Source organism: Lepidochelys kempii, chromosome 1 (genome assembly GCF_965140285.1).
Source record: "Lepidochelys kempii isolate rLepKem1 chromosome 1, rLepKem1.hap1, whole genome shotgun sequence".
Lineage (NCBI taxonomy): Eukaryota > Metazoa > Chordata > Testudines > Cheloniidae > Lepidochelys > Lepidochelys kempii.
In genome coordinates, this window is record NC_136380.1 from 205,290,035 (window position 1) to 205,303,592 (window position 13,558).

Here is a 13,558-nt window from a genome sequence, read left to right on the forward strand (position 1 = left end):
CAGGTAGGTCGTATATAGTGCTCTGGTTCCACCCATCATACAGATGTATCAGAGTGGTAGAGTTCAGATCTGAATTATCTCAAAGCTCTAGAGTCAGGAATCAGTGTTTCATTTCAGTCCATTGGGTCTGAACCTCAGAGTTTGGATTCAGACCTTGATCTGAACTCCTCAGGAGCTTTCAGACCTGATGTTCTGACCCATCCGGATTTCTACGCTTTTACCAACCTTGCCTGAGTTTGGAGCCTGCAGTGACACACCAATCCAGGCAGGTTTCATGAGTTTGGGTGCAATTTTTTTGCACAGCTCTGCACAAAGGGAATATTCTTTCATTATACAGATAATTGAGATCTTAACTACCATCCTTAAAAAACAAAACAAAACACCCCACGGTGTTTATGATGTCATCAGTGAAGAAGTACCAGACACCCAGAGCAGAGTTTGTGGGATACTGTGGTCTCTGCTGTGCTGTTTAGCTGAGCAGATGTGAAGGATGTTTTGTTTAATGAGATTGGCAATATTTTTCAGTGACCTTCCTGATGTCTTACAATGAGATTAGGTCTTAAAATGTAAGAGGCCAATTATCATGGCAATAGAAATTAGTTCCCCATGCCCTTTGGTGGCATGAAGAAAGGCCCTCTACCATTTACCCACTACCCAGCAGTAACTCACAAAAACGTCAGGGGAAATTCCCTGCAGATTTTTGTTGTCCATACCGATGAGGCCTGATTTTCAGCAGTACTGAGCATCTGCAGCTGTCGCTGATTTCACTGAGAGCTGGGGGTGTGCAGAACCTCTGGAAACCAGGCCAAGGTGTTTTTTTGGCGTGGGGAGCAGGAGGGATGGGAAAGGAGGAGGAGATGGGTGTTCTGTGACCACTGGAAACAGTCTTCATAAGGCTGAGGAGGCGGGACAGCCGTTTAGGAGGCACAGCAACCTGCCGCAAGTGAAAATGGCTCACTGTCCGGAAGACAAACTGTACAGAATCAAATCTAATCATCATCATCGTCGTCGTCGTCATCGTCGTCATCATCATTGTCATCGTCGTCGTTGTCATCGTCGTCATCTTCCGTGTTTATCTTCCCAGAGAGCACATCCTCTATCCAGTCTTCCAGCTCCTCCGCTGTGGGCAGGTCATCATCATCCTTGATTTCCATCCAAACACTGTCTGCCTGAAGGAACAGATAACACAGCAAGAAATCAGAGCACCTCCCTGCTGGGGACTGGCTGGTGGTAGGATTACTTCACCTCTTCAAGGAGGGGGTAGGATTAGCTCGTTTCTCTAACTGGGTGTGGTGGGATTAGCTCATGTGTCAGGTAGGAGCTGGCAGGATTAGCCCCCCTGCTTTCTAACAGGGGGGACTCCATGCTGCTTTATTAAGGCCTGGGCTACACTTAAAATTTAGGTCAGCATAGCTACGTCACTCAAGGTTGTGACAAATCCACCCACCGTAGCTATACCAATCTGGCCCCTGGTGTAGATCCAGCGAGGGTGACAGAAGACCTAGCTACTGTCACTTGGGGTGGTGGTGATCCTACACTAACAGAAAGACCCCTTGTATCGCTGTAGGCTGGGTTATGCCGGGATAGTCCCGGTAGTGGAGACATGGCCAAAGATTGTAACAGATGTACTGCATGGAACTGATCATGTTCTTAAACTGACTGTTAGGAACTGGGCAGGTAATAGCATGTATTTTGATCACATTTTTCTCATTATTGGACCAGCTAGCTAATTATATTAGCCAATAGTCCATAGGGACGTAGCTCCACTGGTTTTAGCCCATTTCACAATGCAGTTTCATATTCCCCTCTTTGTCTCCAACTCTCTCTGTGGATTTATTCCGCTGGACTTTCCAGACCTTGTCATCTCTACTCATCTCCCTGATCCTTCCACTCTTCTCCTGCCGGCACCCTCTCTGGCCTATCACACAGTCTGGAGGGACACTCTTGGGGGTGACAGCAGCTCTTGCCATCTGGAAGAGCCTTTTCCCATAACACCTCTTTGCCTCACTGACTCCACAGTTCATTCCAAATCTGCAGAAAACACTGCCCATCCCCCTTGTCTGTATGTCTTAAACTCTTCTCTCTCTCTCTGCTCACACCATTTAAAGCTGCAAACCACTGTGGCTTTCTGTCGATATGAAAGACACTGTACAAAATAAAGTTATGGAGTAGTGAGAGGAGGCATGGTCTAGTGGGAGGGGACTCAGGTGACCTGGGCTCTGTTCCCTGTTTAGCCATAGATTCCTTGCATGACCATGGAGTTTCCCTAGCTGTAAAGCAGGGATAATGACACTGTTCATTCATGCTTTGAAAGGCACTGGAGCAGTGAAATCTCCAAAGCAAAGTCTTTCCTTGCCTGAGGGACCTAATTTGCCTGGGGTCCCGATGTAAGCTTTGATAAAATGTCTGGCCACATTTCTGCCTCCAGGGAGGGCTTAGATCCCCAAGTATTTCCTTTATCAAACAGGAAGCTATCAAAAGAGATACAGAGCTTGATCCTGATGCCCTGCGAGTAGTCCCATTGAATGAAATGGCACTGTTTGGGTGAATGAGGGCTACTCTTGTGAGTAAAGACAGCTGAATCAGACTCATTGCTTGTGTGGAAAATATAGCCGCAGTATATTGCAATCCACAGTGGCAAGGCTTCTACACCGCCACAGTGAGAATAGGCAGTGGGGACCTGGAACCCAATGGTACTTTTATTGGCGGATTTCTAGAGACATGAGGGGAACAGAGAGGCTACTCCTTCTGAAGTTAAGGAAAATGTGTCTGTGTATTCACTGGGCCTGATTCATCACTGTGTTACTCCATTTTGTATCACTCCATCTCAGTGGATTTACATCACTGTCACACTGGAGCATTGCAGTGCGGAATCAGGCCCACCATTTTTCTTTTCTTACACTGCACCAACATGCACCTTCTTCAGAACACCCTTCTAGATAAATGGAAACCACACTTAGGAGAATGAACTAAAACTCTCATAAACCCTACGATCAACAATCTAGCCCCGTTTACAAAGAAAACGGTAGCAAAGCCATGGTCAAATGATGGGATCCACCTCTTCTGAAAGATCTCGAGATAACCTCTGGATTTGCTCAAGGTCACAGAGGAAGTAGGTGGCAGAGCCAGGAATAGACCCCCCCAAGGGTTGGATCGTTAGCTGGTGGAAATTGACATAGCCCATTGAAGTCTCTCCCTCCTCTCCTCTGAGGTCAAATTAAACATTCAGATTTTTTATTAACAAAATTTCAAACACAAAAAGGGTTGTTAAATCCAGACTCCATGTTATGGTATTTACATAGTTGAGGGAATTCTGATTTCCAAGCTGCTGTGTTTCCAGACAGCTCCTTTTTAAGGTTATGAAAGGTTACATTTCACAGAATCCAGCCATGGAAAGAAGCCTGTAAATCTGGAGTATGTGTTAGATGTTCTCAGATAATCTCGACGTTGCCGTCAGAATGAGGAAAAATGTTTTTTTTTTCTCCATTGTCTTGCCATTTGGCATGTTACGTGCATTTTATTTTCCTGACTGTTCCTTCTGGTTGGTTGTTGCTTGGAAGCAGGACTGCGTCCCTAGCCTGGCGACCAATACATATATAGGGAATTTGCAACCTGACATTAGTCCCCCACAAGCCTGGTACAACACAATGGAAACAATAGCATTTTAATGGCAAGATTTACTGCTCATAAAACCTAGGCAGGTAGCACAATGGCAAAGTCTGAGTCACCCAGGGCCTGATCCTGGGATGTGCTGAGCACCCTGGACTCCACTGTGAGTTAGGACTCAGCACCTCTCAGCAACTGCATTGGTTACATGGGTATGTTTTGAGTTGATTTGCACTCTCCATGGTAACACAATGGCATGACTTAGAAACAATTGCCAACCTGGTAGGAAAATTCCATGTGTTTGTGAAGTGCAATAGGGGCTGCTTAGCTTTTGTTATATTGTGCATGCACGTGAAACAATGTAAGATCATGTGCATGGATGGGGAGGGACTCAGGGAACCTCCCTCCCTCCTCTGGTCTAGTGCACCCTCCCCAGGGCTAGGCTCACCGTGGCTCTCGTCACTAGGAACATGAAGCGGGGAGGGCTGGTTAGTGCTGACGGCAGTACTAGAAGCCCAGGCTGTGTTTCTGGGCTGGGTGAAGCCAGAGCTGTGTCCCTTCTGCGCTGGGATGGCTGCATGGTGGAATGTATTGGATATACCTGTTGAACAGGTCTGACAAGGGCTTCCCTAGCCTAGGCACCGAGAAGAATTATGCCTTTCTTCCTCCTCTGCCCCATTGCAGCTCGAGCCGTACAGGAGCCCTCAGTGGTTTTGTGATCGAGCGGTGTAGTGGCTAGAAAAGGGCCTTTGGTTTTAGACTCCAGGGAGCGTGCAGTTGGGGAGGAGTGTCTACACTCAGAGTTTGCATAAGGCCTGGGGGAAAGTGAGGCTTAATTAAATTCCATTAAAAGAACTCAGAGAGAATATGATAGTGTGGTTATCGTCAGACAGGTGCCTATGTAAGAACGGCACCTGCTTATGGAGCCGTTCTGCTCCCTGTGCATTAAACCCAGTGCTGTGGTCTAAGTACATGAGTTCACCCTCATCTGTTTCATGGTTGCGAAGACTGATACATCCATTGACACCATGCTATTCCTGTGATCAAATTCTCCATAGTGCCACTGAACACAATGGTCTCACAGTGGGCTGGAAACCTAGAGCAAGCCCTGATATTCAATATTCTTTCCATGAAGATCTCACCATTGTCAATTTATACTGCATCCTTCTGGTTTCTTACTGTATTTTTAATCTGTGCAGCTGCTCACTGTTTGTTAGTGACCGTCTTTCCTCGCACAGTCAAACTGTGCCCTTCTTGTTTTGCCATGCAACTAGCCTCTTCCTTCTTTCAGTCCCTAAGCTATCTTTTGCTGCTCTGTTTCTCTGCTGAGACCTATAGAATTCCATGCAAATAAGACCCTACTGTGAGTGACTGACTAGGGAAGACCTTAGGGGAAGTGATGAAAACCTCATTGTACGAGTCATTTAAAATTAAACTGGATAAAGCACTGGGGAACAGTCTGAAGGGAACAATTGTGCATTGGCCAGAGGTAGCCCACAAGTGACTCAGTAGTAGAACTGAGCCCAAACCGAAACTGGATCTGAACTTTCCTGCGCTTTGAAGTGTTGAAAATCCAGATCTAAATGTAAATTTTGTGGCTTAGCATTTGCTCTGCTCACCGGGGTGAAATTCTGGTTCCACTGACGTCAATGGCAAAACTTCCATTGACTTCACCAGGGCCAGGATTTTGCCTTAGGACTTGTCCTTCTTAGCATCTCAAATTCTTACTGGATTTGCTGTGTTTGTCATACTCACATCTGTGACATTTACCACCCCGATCTGTGGCTTGAATAGGTCGATCTTGAAGATCTTCTCCCAATAGGTGATGAGCTGCAGCAGGGGGGGAAAAAAAGCTAAGACAAATGTGTTTAAACAACCACTTCATATTAACACAGCCAGCTGGCTATTGAAGAACAAGCTATCCAGCAATCAGTCTAATCCTGGAAATCAGAGATGGGTTCTCTTGTGTGGCAGTGTAAAATGCTAACCAGTGGGCTGTCCCAACAGCACCCATTTAATGGTGGAAACACCAGATCAGTTTCTTCTCCAGCACTGTCATGCAGATTTGACTTTGAGGTGGATCCTTGCTGGTTAGTTCCCAATTTGCCATGCTATGTCTCAACTTCTCCCATATCTTCTCTTCTCTTCCTCTACATTCTGTGTGTTCTCTGGTAGGATGAGTGCACACACACACACACACACACACCAGCCAAGGAGGGAAATGATCCTCCGCCACTCACCAAAGGAAAGTCATCAGGGTCGATCCACACAATGCTAAGGTCAGGATTGTCGGTGTTCTCCTTGGCGACTTGCTTCAGAATCTCCAGGAACTCAAAGCCATCTGAAATGATATATGTGAACCTCCCAGTCTCTCAAACAAGCACCCCGACACACGCTCCTTGTTTTGTTGCAATGTCCAGGCTAAAGATGGCGTACAAGGCTCCTTTTTATTTAAAAAATTTCTAGCTAACCTCCATTCCTTATGATGATGGCTGCTACATGACAATGCTTTGCACTTCTCTAGCAGCCTTCCTCCAAGGATATCAAAATGAAGCGAGTGAAAGGTGGGGTTTTCACTAATGCCCGAGTGATTTAGGACCACAAATGCCACTGACTCGTGCTCTTAAATCACTAAGGCACTTTTGAAGATCTCATCCTAAGTGCTTCACCCAAGATCACACAACAAGTCAGTGGCAGAATTGGGACAAAAACCTAACGGTCCTGAATCCCGTCCTCTGCTCACTCAGCCTGTGCAGTAGGACTCTAGGAACTACCATCCCAAACTAATTAATAGTTCATGCAGAATATTATTTTATCTCCAACAGCTGCCAGAGTCAAAAGCTTCTGAGGAAGATGTAAGCCCCTCACGAATCTCCTGTCTGTGCCATGCTGACCACACAGAGGGGTACATTTCTTCCTAACCCCAGCTGGTCACAGTTTAAGCTCTGGAGCATGACGATTGATATTCTTTGCAATTTAATCCTAACTGATATAATTGCTGAGGCTATTCTTATTCTCTGGCTAAAAGTTCACACAAGCATCCTGACTCCAGATCCCTGCAGGACCTGTCTCCCTTTTCCCAGTTTGCGTGTGGGGTTCTCGCTGCTTGATGGAGGCAGGCCCTGCTGAACTGGTCTGACAGGCTTGCCAACTGCCAGACTGCATTTGCTTTGGAAACTTTCTCATGCCAGGTAAGGTATGGTAACTGAACTGCAAAGCAACAGACACACCTTCTTCTGGGCGACGCTTCCTCGTGGCTGCACTAGTGAAGGGGAGACAGACTTCCCTTTAGAATCAGCACAGATCCTGAGGTGCTCCATGCAGGGATTGGGATTGGTAAGGGATTGGGAGGGGGAGAAGGTGTCTCCAAGATGTGGAGTCAGTTTAACAGAGTGTAAGATGGTGTAACTAACACACTCCGAGGCTGGGAGGGAGGATTCTTGCAGGAAAAGCAACTTGCAAGAAGGGATGACAAGGTGTAAGTCCTTGGGGCTGAGAAGAGGGCCTATGTGTGAGGCTCATACCAGGTAACCATAATGCAAGTCAAAGATGATCCTAGCTGATCTGATAGATTTCCAGCTAGGTGTGGGGAGAGACAGGAGTTATGTGGGGGTAAGGAAGGGCCTCCTACCCGGGTCGTCTTCTTCGGCGAAGGCCACAATGTGGATTCCATCCAGGTCATCCTCCTGTGGACAAGAAAACTGTTACTGGCTGGTCAGGAGAGAGGAGGAGAGGGCATTGAGAGGTGATGGGGCAGCTTGAGTGCGGGTTGCTGTTGGAGATGAGGTCTGAATTATGATGTGACATTAGAGGGTGGGGCTTAGGTGGGTGGAGATGTGGAGGTGATAGGTACCACAAGGAAGAGTTTGGCTGGAGTTGCTGTGGAGTAACGCACAGCATTGGATGGGATCTGCTGTGAAAGAGGAGGAGGAGGCCACCACGTCAAGGGTTAGGGCTGGAAGGGGGGAAGAGAAGGAGGAGGAAGAGAGCACTTTGCAAGGCTTGGACACAGTTGCTAAGAGCGATAAGGATGGGCCTGCGGGCCTGGCAGTGGTGGAGAGGCATTGTTCCTGTAGAAGGCCTAGTGCCCCATGGCTTGCTGTGGAGAGCCAGGTGAGTACAGGGTCTTTCTACACTAGCTGGAGCCTGAACTCTCCAAAATGCTTCCCTGCTGCCAGTGTCAGTGTGCAGTGTCAGTGTGCCCTGCTGTCAGTGTGCAGGGTGATGGCCATGCCCCACCCCCACACAGACATGCCCCTTCTGGGCTGGTGCGTGATGCCAATAGCATCAGCTGGTGTTCCTCCTCTCCCAATAATGGAAGAAATGAAGTGGCTCAAATGAGTCTCTGTAAGGGGTGAAGAGCCCAAGGTTTTGGAGGGGGGTCACTGTGAGTAGTGAGGGGGCTCAGACGGGGTGGGTGAGAGGTGAGGGGGCTCAGACAGGGCAGGTGAGAGGTGAAGGAGCTCAGATGGGGTGGGTGAGAGGTAAGGGGTTCAGATGGGTGACTTTGTGAGATCTGACAGAGTTAGATGAGGCTGATGTGAGGGGCTTGGGTTATTTGCTCCATGAAAGCTGTGGGGCTGTGAGTAGGGCTTGGCTAATGACATTGGCAAAAGCCAATGTATTAGCCAGGCTGTTTATTGTGCACCTGCTATGAAAGTCGTCTCAGAATTATCCCACGGTAAAGCCTCGGTTTCTTCATCCTCTGCCGATGCCAGTTTCCATTTCAATTGATTTTAATGCAAGAAAAAATTCCCATCTAAATGCTAATTTCTTTTCCCCTTTGAGCCCAGAGGTGACAAAACCACTATCAAAAACTAAAAACAACAACAACAAAATAAAACAAGCTAAAAGATTAAGTGGAAAACATTATCTTTAAAAACAAGAGCGGGTGTCAGGCCTGTCCTAGCTTCTTTGGGGACTCCCATTTTCACAGGGACACTTAGGGCAGATTTGCTACAGAAATCAGACCACAAACAGATTGAGTAGCCTACAGTTTTGTTTTTCCTTTACATTTGCCAGCAAGATCATTGCACAACAGACTAAAAAAAAATCTACATCTCCTTAGACAAATGGAGCCAGATTCTGATCTCAGCTGCACTCGTGTAAACCTGGAGTAATTCCAGTGATGTCACTGTGACTATTCTGAATTTACACCTGGGTAACTCAGATCAGAATCGAGCTCCTCATATCTTGTGCATAAAAATCTCCTTACCTTAATGGATGTAAACCCTGTATTTTAACACTGTGTTTACTAAGCAAACTTTCCACCACTGACAATCCATGCTTTTTTCAAGACTATTTTATGACATATTTAATATTAAATCAAAATCACTATGGGTGAAATCCTGGTTCCATTGAAGTCAATGATAAAACAAAATGACCATTAACAACACTGGAGCCAGGATTTAACCCAGTATATCAAAACCATATTTAAAAAATAAATGAAAACCCTGGGTCCAACAAGACATAAAGCCTAAACGACTCAATCTTCAAGGTTTTGTTGCATCATTTCTTTCCTTATTGTCTCAAGGACTAATCCTGCAATCAGAGGCCCGAGGTGTCTCAAGTTGGGCAGCCAAGCAGACACTGTTGTAAATGTTGGTCCTGAGCTCTTTGGAGAAATAATTGTATCTTCTTCAATGTCTGCAAAGCACCATGAGTGGAAACACAATGAATGAATAATATTAAAGTGAATTTGTCGGACTGCAGGACACAATTGGAGCTCCTGACTGGCTTTCAGTGTCACACTCATGTTTATTAGAGCTGAGTCATTTGCAGCAAATAATTCATTCTATGAATGTCCGATGAAGTGAGCTGTAGCTCATAAAAGCTTATGTTCAAATAAATTTGTTAGTCTCTAAGGTGCCACAAGTCCTCCTGTTCTTTTTGCGGATACAGACTAACACGGTTGCTACTCTGAAACCTGTCACTTTCCCCCAGTTCACAGAACACGGAATTCTTGCCTATGTTCTTACATTTCAAATTTCTGGTGAATTTCTTCAGAATCTTTTACCTGCAGTTCATTCAAACTGTACCTATTACAATCAATGTACAATTTCTTCTGTAACTCATGTGACTAATCTAACTATTCCAGCCTGAATTTCAAATGGGATATTCTGTTGTAACATTCACAATTCATGCTGTGTAAGTTCCATAAGCCATCCAGAAACAACACTATGTGGCTGAGCTATCTAATTAACCCTGTGAACACTACAGGTGAATAGATGATTCCTTACCCAAGGATGTTGAATATGAGTATATTGTAGTCACCATTATAGACTTAATATTGTTACCTCTTGAACCAGCCAGAGTGATTACTTAACACTGAACTGAGAATATCTTCTCCTCTTCTGTACCCTAGAACCAGCTGTTCCAAGATGCAATTATTTAAGGTGCTGGGAAATTGCTTCTTTAAACCTTGACCCAGAGTGCCATTTGACCAGTTTATGCAAGCAGATGGATTGTTATAGTTATTATGTTTTGATTTTCCTCGGCACTGTGCATTCAACACCATTATCCCTGATTCTGGCCCTGGTTCAGCAGTCTAGCTCCAAACAGCAAAGCACTTAAGCATGTGATTTAACTTTACACACTGGAAGCTATGGATGAAGCTTTCCCTGCTGCATAATCACTCAATGTGCTTGTAAAGCTGCAGAGGCTTTGGGGGATAATGCTGCTGTCTAATCATCACAGCTTGGAGCTTTTCTGTAGCAATTCATGAGCCAGAGCAGATTTGTTTCTCATTCAAAGATTTCAAGGGACTAAAGACTTCCCTCCCTTGTGTGCTTACCCAGGTCTCAAACATGTCTTCTGGACGCAGCTTCCTCAGGGTGGCTCTGAAAAGAACAAAAGCACCTTCTCTTAGGATGCAGGCATGTTATTCATATTGCTGGTGTGAATGGAAAAGGCAATCATGAAGCAGGTACCTACCAGTGGGATTCACCTCTCTAGGCCCCTTCTGGGTGTGGACAGAAGGGTCAAATTCTGCTCTCATTTCATAGATTCATAGATACCAAGGCCAGAAGGGACTGTTGTGACCATCTAGTCTAACCTCCTGTATAACACAGGCCATAGAACTGCCCCAAAATGATTCCCAGAGCAGATCTTTTAGAAAAACACCAATCTTGATTTAAAAATTGTCAGTGATGGAGATTCCACCATGACCCTTGGTGAATTGTTCCAATGGTTAATTACCCTCACTGTTAAAAAATTACGCCCTATTACCAGTCTGAATTTGTCTAGCTTCATTTTCCCTCCATTGGATCATGCTATTCCCTTCTCTGCCAGATTGACAGGCCCATTATTAAATATTTGTTCCCCATGTAGATACTTAAAGTCTATGATCAAATCACCCCTTAACCTTCTCTTTGGTATCATCTGCAAACTTGATAAGTATACTCTTTATGCCATTGTCTAAATCATTGACGAAGACATTGAACAGAACTGGAACCAGAACTGATCCCTGCAGGACCCCACTCATTATGCCCTTCCATCATGACTGTGAACCGCTGATAACTACTCTCTGGGAATGGTTTTCCAACAGTTATGCACCCACCTTATAGTAGCTCCATCTAGGTTGTATTTCCCTAGTTTGTTTATGAGAAGGACATGTGAGACAGTATCAAAAGCCTCACTAAAATCAAGCTATATAACATCTACTGCTTTCCCCCCCCCATCCACAAGGCTTGTTACCCTTTCGAAGAAAGCTGTTAGGTTGGTTTGAAACAATTTGTTCTTGACAAATCCATGCTGACTGTTACTTATCACCTTATTATCTTCTAGGTGTTTGCAAATTGATTGCTTAATTATTTGCTTCATTATCTTTCCAGGTACTAACTGGTCTGTAATTCCTCAGGTTGTCCTTATTTCTCTTTTTATAGATGGGCACTATATTTGACCTTTTCCAATCCTCTGGAATTTCTCCTGTCTTCCATGACTTTTCAAAGGTAATTGCTAATGGCTCAGATATCTCCTCAGTCAACTCCTTGAGTATTCTAGGATGCAGTTCACCAGGTCCTGCTGACCTGAAGACATCTAACTATGCCTGTTGCCTGCAGCACATGGATTCACTACAGACTCTCTCTGCTATTCCTTTCCTACTCTTCTTTTGGGGTTTGAATCTCCACATCCCTGTTTCCTAGCCCACTTTCTCCTTTCTCTCACTGCTGGGGTGAAATCACAGCAGCATGCTCTGGGAGGGTGGCAAAGTTGTGATTCACCAACTCCTCACCACAGGGTGGAGTGTGTACCTAGTTAAGATGTGCTGTGAGATGGAGGAAAGCCCTTGAAGAGTCATCATAGCACATGAGAGGGAGTGGTTGCTTCTATACATTTGACAACTTTCTACAATGCCATGGCACCAATACAAAACAGTGATTCCAGGACCTGGCTAGTTCCCGAGTGGAGAACTCCCAACAACAAAATGTCTGAGGGACTTGTAGATGCTAGGTAGCAGGCACTAGTGTAACACACTCTTTCTGCATAAACATGTTGTCCTCCCACATGACCCCTCTATCCATTGCCACACTCCCTTTCTGAACTCTGTGCAACCTGCCTCTCTGTTACCAGTTGCTGACTTGACCACCGAGAAACGATCAAATGGCAGGTGGATTAGATAGAAGGAGAGGTGCATAGGAGTCGAGCAGAGAAATGGCAGGAACCTACAGAAGGCAGTAGCTGGGAGATTTAGGGAACCAGCAAAAAGGAGAAGAGGCCAGATTAGGGTACTTCTGAAGGGTTGAGAGATGGCAAACTGGGAGGAGTGAGAAATGCATCTTCAGCTGGGAGGGGGTTGTACCTCATCTGTTGGCGAGGAAGTGATATACTCCTCATCAGAGTCAACTGCTGACTTAACCTCATGTTCCATACCAGCCTGGTCATTTCCATTTCCAGCTAAATGCACCTCCCAGTTTTGTTTTACGTAGCTGTATGGCCCAGGTCCTGAAGCAGGATAGGAAGAGCTTGTCTGTTGTGAGGGGCTCAAAATGAGCTGCTAGGAACACGTCATTAGGAACTGAAGATTTTCTACATGACACAACAGGATCTTGATGGGCTGGATTTTCACAGATATATGATTTCATTAAACCTCTTTCCCCGCCCCCCGCCCTTCTTATCCTGGGTGCAGATGGCATCAGTCATCCCCCACCTCCTGCCAAACCTGCCGTATCATCTTGCAATCTGTGAGGCTCAGAGATTTTCCTTTTCATTGCTGATGGTTAGCAGCAGATGGAGAACCTCAGGGCCTGGCATTTGTCTGAGTGTTTAATCAGCCTCCTGTTCCTGCTGTTTGATGGAAAGAACGTGTTGAAAAAGACAGGAAGAGCTGAGGTCAAAGTCTCCCACATCAGTCCAAGAACAGCAGGACACTGATGACGGGGATGAGCCTACCTGATGGACTGAAGCTCCCCTCAACATTCCCGAGGAAAGTGAAACCATCTCTGAGTTCTTTGCCCACACATCCAGGGGCAATTCCCTCCTGACTCTAAACTTCATAATGAGTTTAACCACATGTGTGTGAGCAAAAATCATCAATCTAATCCCATTTACGAAATTGGTTAGTCTCTAAGGTGCCACAAGTACTCCTTTTCTTTTTGCATGTTTTCCTTGAATCCTTTCTTGATCCTTGATAGCCTATTAGATTAATTTGGATACGTATAACTGCTGGGAAAAGCAATTTATATGTGTGGGGCGATGCCCTTTCTGAACTCCATTGCACTTTATGTTTAAAGGTGCATATTCACCTTGTCCCACAGGCAGGTGCATACATAGATTTAACCCCTGAGATGGGAATAACCTCATTAGTCATATACAGAATCTTGGGCTACCAGGTTTTTTTTTTCTTCCTGCCCCATCCCTAGTCAAATATAAAGCTGGTCTGATCCCAAAAAGTATGGAGCACCCACAATTTGCATTGACTTGAGTGGAAACTTTTCCAGACCAGGCCCAATAT

General features: G+C 45.4%; 1 protein-coding gene across 1 annotated transcript in view; it reads right to left on the minus strand.

Annotated features, from left to right (window-relative positions):
• Positions 1–977: 977 nt before the first annotated feature.
• CASQ2 (calsequestrin 2) overlaps positions 978–13,558 on the minus strand; it is a 44,956-nt gene continuing 32,375 nt past the window's right edge. The window contains exons 7-11 of the mRNA XM_073329003.1: positions 10,400–10,445; positions 7,238–7,292; positions 5,847–5,947; positions 5,362–5,436; positions 978–1,169 (exon numbers count right to left, since the gene is read on the minus strand). Of these exons, the coding sequence (XP_073185104.1) occupies positions 990–1,169; positions 5,362–5,436; positions 5,847–5,947; positions 7,238–7,292; positions 10,400–10,445 (457 nt within the window). The 3' untranslated portion in view covers positions 978–989. The remainder of the gene's footprint in view (positions 1,170–5,361; positions 5,437–5,846; positions 5,948–7,237; positions 7,293–10,399; positions 10,446–13,558) is intronic.